This window comes from Pseudorasbora parva, chromosome 20 (assembly GCF_024679245.1).
Source record: "Pseudorasbora parva isolate DD20220531a chromosome 20, ASM2467924v1, whole genome shotgun sequence".
In the NCBI taxonomy this organism is placed as follows: domain Eukaryota; kingdom Metazoa; phylum Chordata; class Actinopteri; order Cypriniformes; family Gobionidae; genus Pseudorasbora; species Pseudorasbora parva.
In genome coordinates this window covers 26,687,028-26,702,990 of record NC_090191.1, presented here as the reverse complement: position 1 = coordinate 26,702,990, position 15,963 = coordinate 26,687,028, and the positions used below count along the sequence as shown (strand labels likewise).

The following is a 15,963-nucleotide window of genomic DNA, read 5'->3' as shown; positions in this document are numbered from 1 at the left end:
CCTCCATCCTTTCTTACTCACTCTTATGCCTCTACAGAGTCAAGGCACCCACTTCCGCTGAGGTTATGCCTAACGGACCGGTCTGAAGGCTCTGGATTGGAGTTCGACCCACTCTCCGCCTCTTCCATTTTGAACCCCCAAACCTCAATACCACTTTTGGTGTTTAAATAAAGAATGCTGCCATGTTATTGGTCCTGGATACTGCCAATCAGCCCATCATTGGAGGAGGAAGCCAGGGGCATGTAACACAAACCAGTAACCAGTACAGTGCTCAGAGGTGTTAGTCTTTTAATCTTTTCAACTTTGTATGGGATATGCACAGTTTTAAATGTAGCAGTGACTGCGTGTGATTACAGGATCTGTCAGGACTTCTTTTTTTTTTTGTTCCTTGGTTTGTGTCCCTCCCTTAATTTCTCTGGATTCTTTTTCGCTCGCAGCCTTGGATGGTAGAAAACAGGGATGTGAAGGTCCTGATTGGAAAGCACAGGCTCATCCTTCATGGCATAGCGTCTCGAACATCCTCATGCAAAATCGAAAGCCTCGTTGCCTGACAACAGCCTCTGCGACAATTTACTGTATGTTGAAGCACAATTGAAGTGTTCTGTAATGCTTGGCACTTTTCTGCACAGGTCACCGCCCCGCCAAGTTCACTTTTAGGATTTTTTAAAAACGTATTATTATGGCCTAATCTCATTAAATCATGTATTTGAATGTTCTGAAGTGCTTTGGGGCAGAAATGTTTGAAATTAGAGTTGATACTCTGACATGGTGTCCACGTTGGCACTTGTGCAATAACGTTTAGACATTTAATTTAAATTCGACTCATTCGTAAACTATACATTCATGATGGGGGGTGGGCCTATTTGAATTTTTTTCTTTTCATTGCATGCGAAATGTTATTTATCAAGCATATACAAGAAACTGTTTTTCCAACAACGTTCTATTTAATTAGTCAAGACCTTCTGATTGTATTGAATTACACTTCGTCCATTTTTCTTTTCTCCCAATAGATCAACTTAACAGTTTCGACCTAATTTTCTAGTGCATTTTTCTGCTTAAACTTTCTGAAAATCGAATCATGAGTTTAAAGCTAAAAGTAATCATAATGACCTTTGCCTTAAGTTACAAATCCTTCAAAATCCCTGTAACAGGACAGAAGGGTTTGCCTCAAAGCAAACAGGCTTTTTTTTGTCTGTTTTGAAGTGTTGCCCGTTCACAAAAGAGCCGCTACCACAAATTTATTTGCATCCTTATCAGTGCCAATGCAGCACATTTTGTTTTGTTTTCCCCCAGAGGCCAAGACATTTTGCCCCAATTTCTAGTATACTAGACCCTATACTCACAGGACAGTGTTATGCATCATCAGATTCTTTTTCTTTTCTTTTTATCAGAACTCATTATATGCTGTCAGAAAGACTTTTTGAACTTGTCTCAAAACCTTCCAGTAGCTCTCATTGGAAATGCCAAGCTCCACCTCTTGTAATATTTCATCCTGAACATCATGTGATTTATTTTTCCTCCAGGAATTTTTTTGGCTATCACAATTCACGCATCATATCTCTGCAAGCTTACAATGGTACCAAATCTGTTGGATTACAGGATTGGGATGTTGCATTATTTATTTTGCACTTATTGAGGTATTCATGTGGGGACCTGGTTTCCCATCATGCATTGGAACGCCATGTTCATTTCCTTCTTCGTGGTCTTTGCCTCTGGAGTGTAAAGTCTCCATTGACTCTGCTTCTTATATCTATGACATGTTCAAATAGGTTTGTTTCCAAAGCCAAAAGTATGTATTTGCCTTTTTTCTTTAACTGTTTAAAAAATCTTATTTTTAACTTTAACCAATATTATTTTACATATTGTAGAGATTCTAATTTATGTGATCTTCAGCAACCAAAATATTTCTCTGTTCAATTCTGTTCATGTGTCTGGAGTCTGGACTGTTTCTGTACATCACAGCTATGGGTTGAGTGTTAAGAGCCTTGTATTCGTTCATCGTCATAAGAGTCTCAGTTACACAGATGGATATTTAACAGATGTATTATTTCCGAGAGCTGCCAAAACATTTTTTAATTTTAATGACTGTTTCAGGTTCGATTGTATTACAACAAAATAATTTTGACTCGTTTAGATTGTATAAACAAGCAAAAGTCGTGTTTCTAGTCATCCCCTTATAGTGTAAATTTAAGCCATTGCTCTGGAATAATAATAATTTCTCGCCGTTTTTTAGTTTTATCATAAGACATTATTAGCAATGTTAGGACGGGACAAGTCAAGTGATAAAGTCACTTTGAGTACTCGATTCTCCGTTGCAAGTACGCTCACACTTCCGTTTCATACTTCAGATTCAACTGTCGCCTTGTAGTGTCTCCTTTATATTTTCTGAGGGGAGAAATCAGGTAATTTCAACCCTAATCGAAATTCAATTTCCCCGTATTTATTTTCGTTAGTTCTTTATTCTACAGTGTTCTAGTACATGTGCTTACTATTGTAATAACAGTAAATTATGCATAACAACAGGTAACTAACGTTAACCCTCAACCAAACCCTAACCATGTTCTGAGTACATGTAGTTAATTACTTAATTTATTCAGTACTTAAATAATTACACTGTAACGATGACACCTTAATATAAACTGTAACCTTATTTTTTTTTACTAATTAACTGTGTCACGTCAAACGGCCATTATTACTTGGCCAAGCAACAAACAATTTGGACTAGAACAGTATCCCCACTCATAAATTACGAATTTGACAACAACTACAGCTTAAATATACGTTATTTTGTTTATTAGAAACGAAACCGGTCGAAATTATTCTGTGGTAACTGACAGCATTGAACCTGGAACATTTGAATGAGTTCTACAGCTGTACAAGCTCCCTACCTACAATTTTCAAATTCTCTCGCCCTGGAATTCATGGATGTGTTTTATGCACTTGTAAATAGTGGTTATATATCGACATGCCATAATAATGATGCTGGATTTGAGCAGGTGGAGGGAAGGATCAGATGCTGCAGGGTAAATTAATTAACTTCACGTTTAGCAGTTCCCACTCGTCATTTGTTTTAAAGTATTCAAAATGGAGACAAGGAGATATAGTTTTTAAATGTGACTTGTCAGAATATAAGGTATTCATTGATGGCATAAAAATAGTTCTCAGCCAATAACAAATTGACATTTGTATAGACTGGGTCTGTACATTATATTGTTGCCTACATCAGTACTATATATATTTTGATATTTTCAGAATGGAATAAATCTGTTATTGAGAGAAATGATTTTCATCAGTTAAGCTGACGGAGTGAAATTCGCTATCTCTTTCTTGTGCAGCTGTGTACTTTGAAATATTTCTGGTCTTTTCTTAGGCCAGTGAGAACCGAATGGATGCTTTCCAGGAATCTACAATTTCCTTTATAAACATGCACCAATTTGGATGTGTGCATCATGCTTTGATGAGGCAGAACAGATGCTAGGGCTATTCTCGGGGGTTCTCAGCCTTAATCTAAACAGAGGTAAGACAAAACCCAGGAATGAAACCAACAACAATTTGTTCATCTTTATTGAAACATCTTTTTACAAAAGAATATTTGAGCCATTAGGAAAGACTGCAATCACAATACACAATTTCATTTAAATTGTACTAAAAAAAAAAATCTCAAAACAGCATTACATACATATTAAGGCAATGGGCGTGCATCAAAACAATCTTCCACAAAATCACTTGGCATAACTAATTATTGTGGTAAAATAAAAAGGCACACAACTTCACAGTACATAGTAAAAATTGTGCCAGGAATGATCTAATTATTCTAATACCTCAGTAATTGTGGGACATTTTACTACCTGGATTAGGAAAGCAAATACTACTGATACTGTAGAAGGCACAAAAATTAGGAATGAAAGCCATTATATTGTATGATATTATTGCTTGATATGAACACTAACTGCATCTAACAGCTGTTAGACGTACTACTCATATCTCATATGCAGGTAACAGATGGGGCTATCAACAGGCCTGATGAAATCTTTGAATGTGACAACACCCCAAATGTAACGACATTCCCAAACACTATTAAAAATAACAAACAGCATACAACCAGAGACAGTAGTTTTACAGTAGAAAGTCAAAATTATAAAAATTAAAATAAACACCATACATATGGGTGGTTTTAAAATTCAAGGATTAAAAGAAAAAAAGATTCTTCAATATCTACCATCAGAAATAAATCCCAAAATCCTATTGCCAGTAGAAACATAAATAGAACTACAAACAAACCAAAAAAGTGAAATAAATAAAACATTTTGTGTGACAGAAACCCTTTTCCATTTAGCTAAAATCCAGTCTGTTCAACATTTAGTGTCACAGTGCAGTGATAAATAATAATAATAAAAGAGTAAACCCTCTACCTTCATTTTCGGGGGGGAAAAAATGAACAAAAGTACATGAGACAATGATTCAATATATCTCTTTTCCTTATGATATTGGATCTTCACAAACAGCAGAAAAATTGCTTTTTATGGACCAGTTGGAATGATAAAACCTACAAATTAGGCTTCCCACAAGCATAGAAGTTTAAAATGTTGATTTTCAGGGCTGGAAAATTCACAACAATTAGTGACCTTGTGGAGCTCTGGTAAAATATTTCACTGGCAACATATTGCTCTTTGTGAGTTAAGGATTTGAAAACTCATTTTAAATGGATTCATCTAATGATCATGTAATGGAAGTAGTGAAAGTTCAAAAAGAGTGGGAACCCTGTTAAATAAATACCAATATAGAGCAGCAAATACTCAGGACCTCTAATGGCGAGATTCAAGACTTCATATTTAAAGTCTATTCTACTCATACAAACAATGCAACATTGCATATGTTCAATTGGGAGTTCTTCAATCTTTTCCAGGCTGTATATGAAAATGCTCAATTATTTTAAATACAGTGAGACGATTTCACTCGTGTTTTATAGGTATGCATCCTTCCATCTCCAAAACTTCTGGCCAGCCTTCATATTTGTTGGTCTCTGCGTTGTTCTTGATGTGCTGGAGACACACGAGATGGTTTATTTGACTATTGCTATAGTAATATTACTCCAAAATTTTAACAGGACACGGTCCCTCATTATTGGGGGCTACAGTCTGAAAAAAGACATAAGGCAAGTTTACCTGCTCAAAGGGGCTCTTTGTCTTGATTCCTTTGCCTCCAACAAACACCCAGTTATCTCTGAAGCCCAGTATGCTGATGCTTGAGCTGCCCAAATCTGCTATCAGATTTCTGGCCTCTTCATTCAGCCTGTATACAATGAAACAAAAAATGCAATAAATGAACAAACCGAGAGATCTGTAAAGGTTTGACCAAAGATGTAGTGAAAGTGGCTCACTTTGTTGCAGGATCATCAAAAGTGGCCATCATGACAATGCTTCCATCTTCTATTTCCTTCAAGAATTTGATTAGCAAGGCCACATCTAGACAAGAATAAAAAAATAAAATGAATATTTTAAAAGATTACATTTTGTAATCATGAAACAGTTTACAATTGGTATTAAAAGCAGTCTCTTGTTAGCCAATTAAAACAGGGAGCCAGAACCCTTTCGCAACCAGAGAGCCTTAGCACACTTGTGCTGCAAAATGATTTCAAATAAAACATTAAAACTTTTACAAATATTTTTTTGCATTCCTTAGTTACATTGGTTCCCTCAACAACTGTCATTTGTATTTAAGAATAAGGGTTCTCACAGTCTTTGAAATCCCCATCATAAAAAGTTAGATTTCTAGGCCTGGTCATTTAAATTACTATAATGAATAAATTGCCATTTCTGAATAAAAATAATTAAAAGAAAAAACATCCCAAAATAAAAAAGTCATTGGTCATAAAGAGTGTGAATGGTGAAGAACATTCATTTCATGAAATTCACAGAATTTAAATGTTTTCATTTTATATGTAAGAATTTTCATGTATTAATCACTTTTTTCACTGCCAATGTGTGAATTGTGTGGAAAATTCAAAAGCATGTGACATTCACACGCACTACTGTAAGCCTCTCTTCCGTTCTATGAAAAATTAAACAAGTGTAACAAATGCTTAATCAATGTTTATGATAATACAGAAGAGCTATTCTGAACTGATCTGAGTAATCTCCATGCTTCATGCAAAGAAAAGGGACTAATTCAAGCTATAGTCCCTAATCTATTTTATAATCAAATGGTCCACATGGTGCCAATAAATTGTAACGCTTGAGCAAACATATCCACATTGCGACAATTAGATGTTTTCTTTACTGCCGCTTTATCACCGGTCATTTTTGCATTTATTTGGTTATTGAGAGGAAAGCATGCAGCGCAGCGCTACGTTTACATATTCATTTAAAAGTTTCTCTCAGCAGTGTGGATGGCACTAGGATGTTCTTTAACAGTATAAATGTTGATCAGTAATTGCTGCAAAGGCGATTTGATCTTTTTGATCCAACTTCTCTTTTAATGCGAAGCAAAAGATCTTAAAGAACTTTGCCTTGAGTATATCCCATGGGCTTTGAATAAAGTTCAGTCTCTTGTACATTACATGTGCACGAGTAACAAGTTAAAGGCATAGTTCACCCAAAAGTGAAAATTGACCCATGATATACTCAACCTCAAGTCATCCTAGGAGTATTTGACATTTTTCTTTCAGACGAATAAAATTGGAGTTCTATTTTAAAAGTCCTGGCTTTTCCAAGCTTTATAAAGGCAGGGATTGTTGCTCTGATTTTTAAGGCCATAAAAATAAAAATAAAATCCATCAAATATTGTGCTCCACACAGCTCCGGGGGTGGGGGGGGGGTGGGGGTTAATAAAGTCCTTCTAAAGCAAAGTGATGCATTTGTGTAAGAAAAATATCCATGTTTAAAACTTTATAAAGTAAAGTTCCAGCTGATCGCCTTCCGTATTCAATTTATGGAAAAAGAGTTGCAAACGCATCTGCAGTTCAAAAGGCTTCGCTACCAAGTGTACGCTTGTCAGAGACGTAGCTGCATTCAAACCTTTTCCACAGAAGGCGATCGACTGGAACTTTACTTTATAAAGTTTAAAGGGGTCATGAACTGGCTTTTTTAATTTTTTTTTTTACATTTGTTTAAGGTCAACTCATTACGTTCGTGTGGTTTTTACATTCAAATACATCATAACTAATAGGCTATTTTCTACACTGGTTTTTGAGGCTCTCTCCAAAACACTGGGTTTTGATGGGCATACCGCACTGGAGACTTGGAATTAAACGCCCACGGCTAGCATTGGATAAAATGTTCATATTTAATAATGCGTTCATTTATAATATATTTAAGCTCCCGTCAGTTCACGAGGGAGAGGAGAGATTGAGGGATAAGCGACAACCAGAATGATTCTCTTGATCACAGGGCTCGTAAATGTCTTTATCAAACATACACAATTATTTATTTCTCATTGACCTGCGATTGATTGGACTATTATTTTTATATTACACATAGCCCACAAGATTGGACAATATAAACGCGAACACACACAATCCGTTCGGCATGCGCGCCACCCTTCAGATAGCAGAACAGAATATAAAGAGATTCATCGGCCTGCCGGGCTTTGCGAGCCCTGGCCCATACGTGTCTGAGTCCAGCGTGCTAAAGGTATGCTCTGTTAGACACGTACACATAAGCAAAACGATCTATAACAATGCAGTACTATTACATATAAAAACACGCTTTGCTCACATACGTGTGTTGCACCATTCCTGTCGGATCCAAATCCAGCATCGACCGGAGATTTGTTTACAAACGATCCCGCAGTGAACTGAAGTGAACACCACTGTCTTCCCCAAAAGCTGGAACGTCATTAAAAATAAATGAAGTATCACACATTCCTAATATTATGATCCGAAGGAAGCTTATGCAGCGACTGTGTTCTTCCACAATATATGCTTGCTATCTTCCACATTGTTATTGCTGCTGGCTTGTGATCGACCGAACAGCTCCATGAGTCGGTGGGCGAGGCTACTGGATTAGACGCGCTGTAGAGGCAGTGTTTCGTTGTGCAGTGACGCAGGTATGAGGCACAAGACCGTTTGCTGAGCCTGGTGTCTATAAAAGCTTTTCTTTGACTAACAAGGAAGTTTTCAGCTCTGAAACTTAGAGGATATTCTTATATTACCATGACCTTTTATATATCAAAAGCTCAAGGGAAAGTTGATTTCTCAATTAATCACCCTTTAAATATGGATAATGTTCTTACACAAACTCACTTTGCTTCAGAAGGCTTTTATTTTATGGACTTCAAAAAACAGAGCAACAATTACTGCTATTATAAAGCTTGGATTAGCCAGGACTTTTTTTTATTATAACTCAGATTTTATTAGTCTGAAAGAAGAATGTCATATACACCGAGGAGGGTGAGTAAATCATGGGCCAAGTTGCCAGCTGCAGTTCACTTAATGGCCACCTGTGTCGCTAATAAGAAGGGTTTCTGAATTATTATATATAGCTCTTTAATTATAAAACTATTTTTATTTAATTAATTTATATTATCCCTAAATTATATTTCCTAAGATGGAAATGATCAGCTTTCATTACAACAAAAGTTTTCAAAAATATAATAGTCTATATGTGAGCCTTCAAATAACTTTGTGAGTACTGTTGTCCAAAACATTTGAGAATGGACAATGTGACTGGATCTCCCGCACATGCCAAATCTGCATCTGGAAACCAGATATGGACTGTAGAAGCAGATTTACCTCCAGACCACATGTCAAAGGAATCAGTCTTGGTCAGCTCGCCGGTCTTCCCTGTAAACAGATTGTGGATTAATGCAGTTCATCTTCTCTCAGTATCTACTGGATATGATCCACAATACATACTCTATTAATCATAAAACACAAATATGCCTACATACTGCCCCCGTGATCACTTAAAAAGGTTTTAGCATCAACAAGACAAAACACAGGCGTACCGTTGATCACTGCGATGTTTATTCCACGCCCAATGTTGTTCTTCACTCCGCTTATTAATCTGATAAAAGAAAGAGTTAAAATATCCAGCTGATATTCATTCAGAAGACAGGATTTTTATTTTTCGATAGTGTTTACACAACAGTGTTGTATAATAAGATGTGTGTAAAACCTACACATTGTCCTGAAAACAGATTTTCGGTCCAACGACACTGGCTGCTCCGCTGGTGATCTTAAAGGCAAAATGTTCTTCGGGACATGATTTGGAAAGGCCGCATTTGTGGCGCGGTGGCCTGGTTGCTGAAAAAATATTTATGAGAAAAATTATTTTTAAGCATGTTCTTGCCCACTGTCTGGGCTAGTTGTTTATCTATGCACACATTTAGCAGTCAGGCATCTTCATGCTGAATCAAATGTCTCAATTTATTTTGTATTGTGAGACATTTCTCAAGTAGAGTCAATTGTAAAAAGAAGGCCACACATTTATCAAATGATTAAGTAAATGGCAGCTGAACAACACATCCAGTGTGATAACTATGGAACACACCCTGATATCAGGAATCTAACACCTATGTACTATTCATCTCACACACACACACACACACACACACACACACACACACACACACAGCTCAATGTTAATATGCAAGGCTATGACTGAGCTGTGCACATCTCTGTTTGCCATTCCATTATTATATCTGCTTTTCCTAGTTCAATTTTATAAATGAGTTCTAAACAAATGTTCAAGAATAGCTAGGGAGGATCAAGGAATAGAAAAAAAAAAAAAAGTAAATATGTACTCACGGACATTCTCTGGAGGGGCATTTCGTGCTGTAGTAAAGAAACATGTCGATTAGTCCATAGCAACGTGCCATGTCAAACACTGAAAGATAGTAAATCTAAGATATTCCTTAAATAAACAAGAACATTAAGTTACTTTACAAACAGAAAACGTATGCAATTTCAACTACAAGTCCTGTGTGTTTGTTGACTGGCTATCACCAGACCAAGCTCATTTTAAAGGGGTGATGACTTGAGGATTTGCTATATAAAAGGTCATGGTAATATAAGAATATCCTGTAAGTTTCAGAGCTGAAAACTTCCTTGTTAGTCAAAGAAAAGCTTTTATAGACACCAGGCTCAGCAAACGGTCCTATGCTTTATACCAACATCAGTGTGCGACGAAACACCGCCTCTACAGAATCTACAGCGCGTCTAATCCAGTAGCCTCGCCCACCGGCTCATGGAGGGCTTGTGCTAGCTGGTCAACAACAATTTCATGCTGAGGAATATGCGCTATTCCTCGTTGTAGAAGAACACAGTCGCTGCATAAGCTTCCTTCTGATCCTTATATTAGTGTGGTTAAACTTTATGGTTAATGAAGTTCCAGCTCACGTGGGAAGACATGTTCACTTCAGTTCACTGCGGGATGGTTTTTAAACAAATCTCCGGTCGATGCTGGATTTGGATCCAACAGGAATAGTGCAACATGCATGCGAGTAAAACGTGTTTTTATATGTAATAGTACTGCAGTTATAGATCGTTTTGCTTATGTGTACGTGTCTAACAGAGCATACCTTTTGCACGCTGGACGTATGGGCCAGGGCTCGCAAAGCCCGGCAGGCCAATGAATCTCATTATATTCTGTTCTTGTTCTGCTATTCTCGCTCTCTCGTTGACATCAAGTGCGGCGCACGCGCCAAATGTGTACGCGTGTGCGCGCGGTTCGCGCTTATATCATCCGATCTTGCGGGCTATGTGTAATATAAAAATAATAGTCCAATCAATCGCGTGTCAATGAAAAATTAAACATTGTGTTTGTTTGATAAAGACGTTCATGAGCCCTATGATCGAGATAATCTTTCTGGTTGCTGCTTCTCCCTCATTCTCTCCTCTCCGTCATGTGGACTGACAGTGGAGCTGAAGCTCATTAAATATGCAAATCTTATCCAATCCTAGCCTTGGGCGTTTACTTCCAAGTCTCCAGTGAGGCACACCCATCAGAACCCAGCGTTTTGGAGAGAGCCTCAAAACCAGTGTAGAAAATAGCCTATTCATTATTATTATGTTTTTGAATGTAAAAACCACACAGACGTCATTAGTTGACCTCAGACAGCAGTATAATTTTTTTTTTTAAAAAGCCAGTTCATGACACCTTTAAGATTGAACATTCGTCTGGGGAGTCTGCTCTATTTTCTACAGCACAAGAGGCGTGATCAAAGAGCATTATTCAAATGACTCTGTAATTGGATAGTCCTTCAACCAATCAGACCAGAAGAGGTGTGATCAACGGGCAACGGCCCATCGCTTCTCTATCCGTCAACCTGTTAAACCCCCTAATAGCGCACCAGGTGGATAAGCTAGTCTGTGATTGGTTCCCGCAAAAGTGTAAAGCTTGGGACACACTCTGTAAGAACAAAGAAATAAGTTTGTTTCATCGAGGTGGCAAGAACAAAGTTCGTTCAGGCCAGTACATTTCATACTTGTGATGTGTCGAAAAAAAGCTGCGAGAACTCCCAAACCAGGTCTGCGAGAAAAAGAATTATGTCATTTTGGTCTCGCAGCCCCAGTAGCGAGAACATTTTTCTCTATTATTGTGGGGTATGTAGCAGCCTTAAGAGAAGCAATAGAAATTAATGTATAGATTGGTTTCCAGATTGAGTTGCAGGACGAAATCAAATCACTGGTAGATCAGGCTGATCAGTCTAGTTAGTGTGTGTGTCTGTGTGTGTGTGTGTGATGAATGCTGCATGCATGAACTCACCAAAGACTTTCCCCATATTAAAATTCATATGATTCTCGAATAGCTCAAAGGCCAGGAACACAGCCAGGAATAAAATAGAAACCAGCACAGCAAGCTTCAAAAGTCCTGTAAAAAATTAAAAAAAATAAACTTAAACCTATAAAGGCCATAGTTATATTAAATTGAAATGTATAATATAATTCTACACTTCATTTTACCTTTATTTTTTTGTATGCATTTGTACAGTAAACAAACACAGGATTAGGGTTAGTGCAATGTTCTGAGGCCTGTTGCACAAAAGTAGAATTAAGAGATCCAGGATAAATGACTGAGCTGAGCCCAATGAAGCCAAAACAGGTGTATCCAGGCTTAATTGGTGCACAAAGACCCAGTCAGGATGAGCAGACACTGATTCATCAAGCCAGGTGAAACCAATCCTGGACAGGTGCGCGCTCACGGCTCACTCAAACACACCCGCCACTGATCACAGATTCACCATGGCAACGAGATCACAATTACACACTCACCGCTCTGCTGAAACATCACAATTACAATCCAACTAGTTCACACCTCAGTCACACCTCCAAAAACGCAGTTTTACTCCGATTATGAAACGGTGACATTTTTTATTGAAATGGACAGCAGATATGAGTGAAATTGTGTAAAGTAACTCCATCATACTGTATAAGGCTTTGATAAATATTATCAAAGCCTTACATTGTTACGACGCTCAGTAGTACGGTTTAATCTTAGCCGTTGTACTCTGCTTATGTTGTCCACCCATTTTTCAGTGTTCTTCTGCTTTTATTAATGTAAAGCTGCTTTGAAACAATGAAACAATTGTGAAAAGCGCTATATATTAAATAAAATTGATTATCATTAGCTCATCCATTTATTCACTTTCATTTATATAGCGTCTTTCAAAGGACCCAAGGTCGCTTGCTCACGGACTCCATTTAATATTTTTGTGTGATAAAGAAAGTGTCTCTTTTCGTGTGAGATGTAGATTAACCATGACCGGGCCAAAACAGACATGGCAGCAAGTCAAAATCAAATAAGAACATTCTGCAGAATGGTAAGGGCCCTGACTAATACTTAAGCACAAGCCACAGTCGTTTTCACTGCTAAAACAGTACAGACAATGTGTGAGCAGGCACCATCTGGGTACAATATATATGCTTGTGCATTGCAAAAAAATGCTCTTCTAGTAATTTTATCTTGTTTCTAGCCTAAATATCTAACAATTTTTAAATCAAGATGCATTTAAAAACACAAGATATATTTCCTTGTTATCTTAAAAATACAATCAAAATGAAGTGAGTTTTTGCTTAAAACAGGCAAAATTATCATTTTTCTCACCCCACTGGCAGATAATTTCGCTTGTTTTAAGCAAGAACTCACTTCATTTTGATTTTATTTTTAAGATAAGGAAATATATCTTGTGTTTTTAAATGCATCTTGATATTCTTCATTGGGTGGCGCTGTTTTGAAACTTCTGAAGCTACTTCAGGGCATTGTGGTGATGACCCATACCAAGTTTCGTAACAATTCGCTCATGCATTCGTAAAATACAGCATTTTAGCACACAATTCAAACTGGCCAACAGCCAAAATGGTAACATTTTATGTCGCTCGACTTGGCATGATGCCCTGAATCTAATGAGACCAATTTTATGATTTTTGGATAAACAGTTCAGAAGTTATAAGCCAAAATAGCCCTTTTTCATATCTCCGGACCAGTAGGTGGCGCACCGAAACACTGCTGTTGCCTTAGGTCATGCTTGTGATGACATGCATAGATATCTATAAATAAGTCCTTATTATGGATATCTATGATGACATGTACCAAGTTTTGTTCGAATACGATGAAGCTTTGCGGAGATATTGCTTTTAGTGTGTTTTTGCAACCGCTACGTAAAATTTGTTAGCGCGTTTATCAAAAACGATTTGACGAATCAACTTGAATTCCATAACTTTTTGTCAGCATGGTCTGAAGATGATCTGGTTCAATTTTCGTGTAAATCGGACCAACGGCCTAGGAGGAGTTTGAAAAAGTTGGTTTTCGGTTCATTAAAAATGGCGGGAAATCTTACATAATGGAAAATGACGTCATAAGGGTGCAATCGAATTGGCTTGAGCCAAGGAATCAGAGGAAAGAAGAATTGTTCCCTTACACTTCAAAGTTATTAGCATAAACATGAGTGAAACTTTGGACAGCTGGTGGCACTAGAGGGAATGGTTTAGAGACTCCAAATTTGCTGTGGTTACTATTGGTAGTGACCTCTAGCAGGGTACCAAATTTCATAACTTTCCCACAAACGGTTCTATGGGATACCATAGACGCAGGAGCAGGAGAAGACTAGCGATTTCAAGGGGGGCTCCGCACCGGTGCTTGCCCCCTAAAAACTAAATAAGAGCATTTTTTGCAGTGTAGCCTCCCTGCAAGCTTGTATTACACACAGTATACAGCACAAACATCATAAGATGATGACACCAAATCAATAAAAAAAAAAGTTTTTTTTTTTTTTTTTTTAAAGAACACATACATACATACATACATACATACATACATACATACATACATACATACATACATACATACATACATACATCCATCCATCCATCCATCCATCCATCCATCCATCCATCCATCTCTGGGCCCAACAAGACATACAAGATAAAGAAAGGAAAAAAAATAGATGTGATCAGTCACTAGAAAAGTTTCAATTGGAGACCTGAATATTTTTTTTACATTGTATGACAATGTGATGTTCCAAAAGATTAAGTATGTCCTTGTTTGTGAAACCATACTGAAGACCAAAAAAATGCCCCACAGCTGTCATTTTAACAACTGTCCTCCTCTAAAACAACTACAATATTATAATTTAATTCTCAAAGTTTATGGATTATCTTTTTGTTCCTCTGTGGCCCTAATATTCTATTATTTTATATATAGCCTTATAGTCTATGGGAAGTTGCGATCTAATAATAGCAACATATAAAAAAAATGATCATTTATCCATAATGATAAAATTTTTGGATCACAAACTTTTTAATAATGACAGTGGGTCTAGTTCTATGCGATAATGTATATTGGGCAATGGTATAAATATTGTTTTCTGTTTGTGGTGACTTCTGACTGACATTAGGGATGAGATTAAATAGATCCTGGAATTTAGCCTGGTCTGGAGCAGGCTAGCGCCACAGAATAAATCGCCAAGGTAATTTGTACTATAACATCCTACTGCCCCGCTATCCAGCTTTAGTGCAACCGGATCACAGATAGATTGAGCCAGGATCACCAAGATATCCCGGCTTGATCCCTTATCCTAGTTTTGTGCAATAGGCCCCTGATGTCTTCAAGTAATTTTTTTTTGTTTGTTTTTTTTTTTTTACAAGCACACACACTCATATTCCCACAACATATTCTCAATGACAACTGACCAAGTATTCGCCTTTGGTTGCATGTAATATATATTTTGAGTTTGAATGAAGCAGAACAAACCTCCTGCTCGCATCATCCTGACGGCTCAGCAAGCACCTGTAACCACAATGAGACCCACACACCTGACGTGAGATATAATCCTATAACAAATGCCTGAATTACTCAATATTTCACCTTCACCACTAGCAGGAAATGAACCCAAATTCTTAAGATGTTTGTATAAACGAAACTAGTTGTTTTTACTATTTAGGGTAAATTCAACGTAAATATTGCATAAAACAAGTGTTCAGGATTATGCATATACTTAATACGATATTAGTATCAGCCATTAAAAAAAAAACACATAATACTCCTATTAGTATGACGATATAATGATTGTCGTGATGTCTAAAAACGATTCTGGTCCACACCAGCCAATTAACTTAAACATCCAACAAAAACAATGCTACCAAATGTTAGCTTTAACTTCAGCTCATGAGTTAACTTGAAAAACAAACACATACATTCTAAAAACCTCCGGACAAAGATGGCAGAAGCGAATTCAACGATTTTTGGGTGATGTTTAGGTAGATAAGTTAAAGTAGCAGTTAGCATGAGACACATAAAAACAAAACACAAGAACAAACCTTCAAACACAGAAAGCATGATTTGAAGAGCATGTATGTAACCCAACTGATCTACAGTTAGACTGACATTGAATATAGAAGAGGAGAATGGTAAGCAGTACCTGGTTCCCTGGGTGCCACGGCGACACAGTACTGAATATCCTGACACATCCGGGTCCGCTTTTAAGGAGGAGTGTGCGTGTGTGTGTGTGTACGTGTGCTTGAGA

General features: G+C 37.3%; 2 protein-coding genes across 3 annotated transcripts in view; one reads left to right on the top strand and one right to left on the bottom strand.

Moving 5' to 3' along the window:
* The window catches only part of ppp6r2a (protein phosphatase 6, regulatory subunit 2a), a 24,447-nt gene extending 20,675 nt beyond the window's left edge, over nucleotides 1-3,772 (top strand). For both annotated transcript variants that reach the window (XM_067427354.1, XM_067427353.1), the window contains exon 24: nucleotides 38-3,772. In XM_067427354.1, coding sequence (XP_067283455.1) covers nucleotides 38-86 — 49 coding nt within the window. In that variant the 3' untranslated portion in view covers nucleotides 87-3,772. The remainder of the gene's footprint in view (nucleotides 1-37) is intronic.
* Nucleotides 3,537-15,963, bottom strand: fam3c (FAM3 metabolism regulating signaling molecule C). The gene is made up of 10 exons (XM_067427357.1): nucleotides 15,859-15,963; nucleotides 15,192-15,227; nucleotides 11,709-11,813; nucleotides 9,749-9,775; nucleotides 9,121-9,244; nucleotides 8,947-9,005; nucleotides 8,732-8,782; nucleotides 5,381-5,465; nucleotides 5,166-5,292; nucleotides 3,537-5,042 (listed from the first exon to the last, which is right to left on the bottom strand). Exons 2-10 carry the CDS (start codon nucleotides 15,205-15,207, stop codon nucleotides 4,953-4,955), a joined length of 684 nt encoding a protein of 227 aa, XP_067283458.1. The 5' UTR covers nucleotides 15,208-15,227; nucleotides 15,859-15,963; the 3' UTR covers nucleotides 3,537-4,952.

Bases quoted from the DNA above. Each gene is read 5' to 3' on its own strand.
- fam3c (XM_067427357.1), bottom strand. The intron at 9,245-9,748 runs GTGAGTACATAT...ATATTTTTTCAG, and splicing joins TGCCCCTCCAGAGAATGTCC to CAACCAGGCCACCGCGCCAC. The intron at 5,043-5,165 runs GTAAACTTGCCT...GTGTGTCTCCAG, and splicing joins CAAAGAGCCCCTTTGAGCAG to CACATCAAGAACAACGCAGA.